We start from the raw sequence: 6000 nt of genomic DNA, 5'->3' as shown, positions 1-6000 counted from the left end.
TTTTTTAATTCACACTGCGTCTGTTTACTTTTCAGTTGGAGGTGAAGAACGAACTGTTGACCAGCGGCCACGTTTGTCGGGTAGGTCTAACGCCTGGTGTTGATATGATCATGATCTGTGTGAGTTAAAAACCCAAAGCAACAAAAAGTTCATCTGATGTAAAAACTTAACACAAAGTCCACTTACTACACCTTTGCTCAGTTGTCATGGAGATGGTTTAGTTTTCACCTGACAGGAAATAAACCATCTCCGTGGCAACTAAAGACACTCATGAGATATGGCTGATAGCTCAAGAGAAACAATGACCTTATGATTTTTGTCAAATCTGAAAACCTCTCAAATGATCCAGGTCGTAGTCAAACTCCAGATATTTAGAATGCAGGAAGCCCAGGAAATAGCCAGATCACAACAGAGTTACTGCACAGTAAGAACCAATAAAAGAACTTTGTTAAGGTACCAGGCATGTGTATTCCAGGAATTAGCCATGACCCAACAGACAGACATCAGATACAAATCAGCAAAAGTAAATATTTAGAGTCTGTTACATTGTGTGTTTTCCAGGTCGTAGCCAGGACTCGAAAGAGGAACTGAGTGGTGCAGTCTAATCACAGTACATTCAACAGCAACATAAATGAGCTGAGCCCAAACTTTTCTGTTTCCTCCCTTCATTTGTCTTCTCCTCGAGATACAACAGATGGACAAAATCCAGTATTTAGTCATGGCCCAGCAGGCAGACTGAGGTGGTGAAATCATAGTGGCTCCAGTCAATAGTCGGGCCCCCACAGCAGGTCTTACGTTGATGAACGCAGGGAGAAATGATGGTTCCAGGTGTTAGTCTGAGCCCAGCCCACACCCAGCTGAGGTGAACAAATGTGAGAGGGAAGGGAATGGACGGATGGATCCAGGCGATAGTCTCATCCCGACCCGGCTGCGCTGCCTCCAGGACTGCTGTCTTTACTGAGTCGGACTAATTCCTGGGACAAAACCTCCAGGTCCTGCAGAAGGAAACAGTTTGCTGTTATTAATGTTGAACAACATGGACATCTGACCATGTACGTCTCCATGACAACAGTCAACTCTGTTCAACCATGTGATGCGATTCTAAACGAACCTTCAGCGGAGACGGTTTCATTAATGATGAACAGGTCGGAACTTTAAATCACATCTGACATCATTTTTTAAAAATCACCTTTCGGGCTGCTACTAACAATTATTTTATCTATCAGATTATCGGTTGTTCTGATTAAGTTTTTGTCTCGAAAATCTCAGAAAAGTGAAAAGTGTCCGTCCTAGTTTTCATTACATAAAATAATGAGCTGATTAATCCTTTAAATTCTCTGTCCAGCAAAAGTTTCAGTTTGGGGACGATTTTCTGTTTTTTCTTTTTAATATCAGTGAACTGAAAAAATATATATATGTATGTATATAAAATATGCATGTATATATACATATATATAATATATATAACCATTTTTCTTGTAAATTAAATTTTAATTTGGAAACAGTCAGGAATCACTCAAAACTGAGCAGTTTTTTAATCAGTAAGGTTAAAGATTATCCATTGAGAGACTGATCAGATCAATCATATTAATTAATGGCTGATAGATTTACTTCACTCACCGGCCAACAAAACTTTGATAATCTATTGATTGGCTGGTTAAATGTGAACATTTACGAGCCATTTGGCAGGTGGACAAGTTAATTTAACACTCTGGACCGACGATGTACGTCGCTGCACGGCCGCACACAGAAATGATGTAAAAAAGGTCGTCAGTGGATTAATCAGCAGAATCTTCCGGGTCTTTAAACTGCGGTGGAACCAGACAATAACAAGCTGAAGGAACCTTTGAGTTCCTTATAAACATGAACAAAATGAGTTCTGATCAGCAGAGAGAAAAAAAAACAAAACAAAACAGGAAACTTAAGTTTGTCTCCTCTGTCAAGGGTACTGTGTGTGTGTGTGTGTGTGCGCGTGTGTGCGCGTGTGTGTGCGTGTGTGTGTGTGTGTGTGTGTGTGTGTGTGTGTGTGTGTGTGTGTGTATAACCTGGACCTCCCTCTGGGCGTTCCGTCCTCCCACACACACTCCCCAAAACATAACTTCACCCCCCACTATGAATTAACAGCCCTACACACACACACACACACACACACACACACACACACACACACACACACACTCAGCATGTTTAAAGCTGTGCTGTTCATGCTCATCGTCATGGGAACAGTTACCACCGCCCACCACTTGGCAACGCTTCACACACACAGACACACAAACACACACGTCCAACATGTAGATTTAAAGCTGCTTCATTTTCTAACTTCTAACATCAGTGAGCTTCACGGTGAACTACATTACCCAGAAACCCTGAGCTGCAGTGACGTCACACTGATCACTTCCTGCATGTCCTCTGGACTTTTGTGCGATTTGTGTTTTGTGTGGAAACTATTAGTCGATTATCTAACGGACAGATATAACAGAAGTGTTAAAATTAATTTTCTCAGTTTGGACAAAAAACGACGTCTGAAGAGAAATTCTTGGATTTTTCAGTATTTCTGAAAATTTCAGAGATCAGATGTTTGTAGAGTATTGCAGTTTTGTCACAACCTTAATTTACAGTCATTAAAACTGTTTGAGTTGTCATACTGTGTGTGTGTGTATGTGTGTGTGTGTGTGTGTGTGTGTGTGTGTGTGTGTGTGTGTGTGTGTGTGTGTGTGTGTGTGTGTGTGTGTGTGTGTGTGTGTGTTACCTTCTGCAGGTGCATGTTCTTGGTCAGCTGTTCCTCCAACATGTTCTGCAGCTTCTTGTTCATCTCTCTCAGGTTCTCGTCTCCTGGTTTGACCAGATCTCTGAGGACCGAACCCAGACCTCCTCTGTCTCCCTGAGAGCTTCCGTGACCTCCGACCGCGCTGCCCGACACGTCTGAGGAGACGAGGAGACGAGGAGAGGAGGAGAGGAGACAAAGAGGAGATGAATCAGATCCTTTCTTCCAGAATTAATAAAGACTCTTTCCTGTTGTGTTGTTGTGATTTTTCCAGTGAGACAAATAAACATTTCTCTGCTGTCAGACTGTTAAACAGCTGAATGCACCTTTTTATAAAGAGTTTTAAAGACAGCAGCTGCTCACAAAAACATTTACAGAGTTCTGCCTGGAGGAGATGATACAGCAAAACAACACGGTGCAGATAAATCTTTAACCACAGTGATGACGACCGAGGCTGGACTGGAAAGTTTAAAGGGATAGTTCACCCAAAAATTAAAACTTACTCATCATCTACTACACTCAGCAGTGTTTTGCATTCATCCAAAATCAATTTATTTAATGCATGAGAAGTATGAAAGCATACAGAAAGTACTATTCATTCCTATAATTTGTATATTTGGTCACACACCTGTGGACATGGAAACTGATGGTGTGCGAGACACTAAACTCCATCTGAGCAGATTTTTGTTGGTGGACATAATTTAGTCCATCTAAATGTTCATGTTTTAGCTCTGTTTAGTTGCACATATTTCCACTGTAATGTTGTGATGGTCAGTTGATCCACAGTCAAAGTCATCTGAAAATCTGCAGCAATGCAGCAGCACAAAGAGACAAAAAGTGTATCTACATAAGTAGGTGATCACAAAAAAAAAAAAAATCATCTGTGTGAGCTCTCTGAAGCTTTAATCTTGAGGTTGAGGCAAAGATTAGCTTCATAAACCATCTAGGTTACAGTTTTGTGAGTTTGAGGCTGTTTGTTAAACAACAATGACGGCTAACATGCTGATGTTTAGCAGGTATATTTATTAGCAGCAAACAGAGTGGGATGGGAATGATATTTAGTTCTACAGGTATCTGGTCAAAAAACGAAAGCACTTCTAAAGTAAGACGTAGGAAGATTAGAGGGATCTCAGAGGGATCACTAAACTTATCAGGATTCATCCTGAGAGGATTTCAGTGTTCGCACCAAACAACAAACTACAACTCAGACACAGTTTACACAAAAACATCCAGTCCACTGTGTCCAAGTTAAATCTGATGAGCTGAAGAAGCCGACAGCAGCAGAAAAGATACAGACTGGTTTAATGGTTTTAGTCCAGCTGGAAGCCTGAAGAGACGACAGATGGCAGAACACAAAATCCCTGAACACAAGATGATCAGGAACAGACCAGGACAGACCCACTGGTTCTAAATGTCTGACCCGACTCCCTCTAACACTGCTGAGTGTCTGTTTACTGGACAGGCTGATGTTTCTATATGACACCATGAAGCAGGAGGACGAAACGTCTCAGAGCCACAGACTGTTGAACTGTCATCATCAAATCAAGGAAAAAAAACACTAACACTTTTTCTAACACAAAAACTTCCTTTGATCTGTGCAAATGATACAAGGACGATGAGGAAGCTCCACAACTTGTTCACCCGTCCACATACTTTTGGCCACAGAGTGTGTTCAGATCCTCCTCCTCCTCTCTGCTGTAACCTCCTGCTGTAATGAGATGATGAATTTGTTCAACACTCCTCAGGTAAGTCTGCTGAAGCAGCACCTGACAGACAAAACTGAGGGTTTGGATTCACCTGTGAAACCTGCTGATTTATAATCAGGCAAAGGATCATTTAGTTTTTATTGACACAGCAGAGGAGGAGGAGGAGGAGGAGGAGGAGGAGGAGGAGTACTGAACAAAATGTTTACCTTCATACACGTGTTGGACTGTTGGTGAAATGTGAGACGAGGGAGGAGGGAAAGGAAACGAGACGAGAAGAGAAAGAGAGAGGATACAAAAGATGTAGTGGAGGAGGAAACGGAGGAGGAGAGAAGAGAAGAAGAGGAGGATGTTGATCTGTTGTGTTTTTATGGAGCTCAGCTGTAAATGAGACAGTTTTACTACCAAACACGTGCAAACACACACACACACACACACACACACACACACACACACACACACACACACACACACACACACACACCTGATGGTACTACAGAGAAGCTTGTTCATCACATTTAACATCATAAAATTAGACACAAACACACTCAAACTGTGTGAGACAGAGAGAGAGAGAGAGAGAGCTACATAAAACTGAGGAATAAAAAGACTGCAGCACACACATGCGCGCGCACACACACACACACACACACACACACACACACACATACACACATACTGCGGGACAGATAAAAGAGGAAAAACTGATGGGAGTGAAAGAAAAAACAAATGAAGAAAAAATTAAAGAGATACTGATCATCATGAGGAAGCAGAGAACAGAAGAGGTTTTATGGTGAGGTGTAGATCACGCACACACACACGCACACACACACACACACACACACACACACACACACACACACACGCACACACACACACACACACACACACACACACACACAGAGCAGTGTGTTCCTATAGAAAGCAGCGGTGTCTGAAGATGCTGACTGTGCAGAGTGTGTGTGCTGTAAATATTTAACAGCTGAACACCTGTAAGTGTGTTTACCTGCATGTGGATTTACAGCCTCACACAGCTGGAGAACAGCTGGATGTTTCCACTGAACGAACCGGTGACCTGAACTGTGAAGACGTCAGCGTTCACCTCCATCATAAATCAACCTCAGTGAGGACGTTCAGACTGAAGTCACACGGTCACATGTTCTAATCGTCTGCAGGGTTCCTTCAACTTTTACAAAATCTGATTTAAGCACTTTCTTAAGTTTTTCCATCATCTTGAAGCTGTGATAAACTCCATATTTACACTGTATATACACTCAGAATGAATCAATAAATCAGATGTTACTGTGCTATAAACAACTAAAATTATGTTTAAGATAAATTCTACATAAAGGTGACAAATTAAAGGAAAACACAACAAAGTTCCATGTCTCTAAATGTTTCATTGGTCTGTAAGACTTGGATCGGGCATCGAGAACCAGCTCTGAAGTGGAAATGGTTCCAAAATTAAGATCCTTAAGAAATTATTAAGAAACTTTCAATGATGCTTATTGATTCCCGCGCTAATATTAAATA

At 41.6% G+C, this 6000-nt stretch overlaps 1 protein-coding gene across 4 annotated transcripts in view; it reads right to left on the bottom strand.

Moving 5' to 3' along the window:
- Nucleotides 1-313: 313 nt before the first annotated feature.
- Nucleotides 314-6000, bottom strand: part of gripap1 (GRIP1 associated protein 1) — a 53544-nt gene continuing 47857 nt past the window's right edge. For all 4 annotated transcript variants that reach the window (XM_084720147.1, XM_084720148.1, XM_084720150.1 and 1 more), the window contains 2 exons: nucleotides 2750-2922; nucleotides 314-995 (listed from right to left, as the gene is read on the bottom strand). In XM_084720147.1, the coding sequence (XP_084576273.1) occupies nucleotides 915-995; nucleotides 2750-2922 (254 nt within the window). In that variant the 3' untranslated portion in view covers nucleotides 314-914. The remainder of the gene's footprint in view (nucleotides 996-2749; nucleotides 2923-6000) is intronic.

The sequence above is a fragment of the Lutjanus erythropterus genome, chromosome 6, assembly GCF_056507025.1.
Source record: "Lutjanus erythropterus isolate fLutEry1 chromosome 6, fLutEry1.hap2, whole genome shotgun sequence".
Classification (NCBI taxonomy): domain Eukaryota; kingdom Metazoa; phylum Chordata; class Actinopteri; order Lutjaniformes; family Lutjanidae; genus Lutjanus; species Lutjanus erythropterus.
The sequence above is the reverse complement of the archived record's forward strand: the minus strand, read 5'-3'. Positions and strand labels throughout refer to the sequence as shown.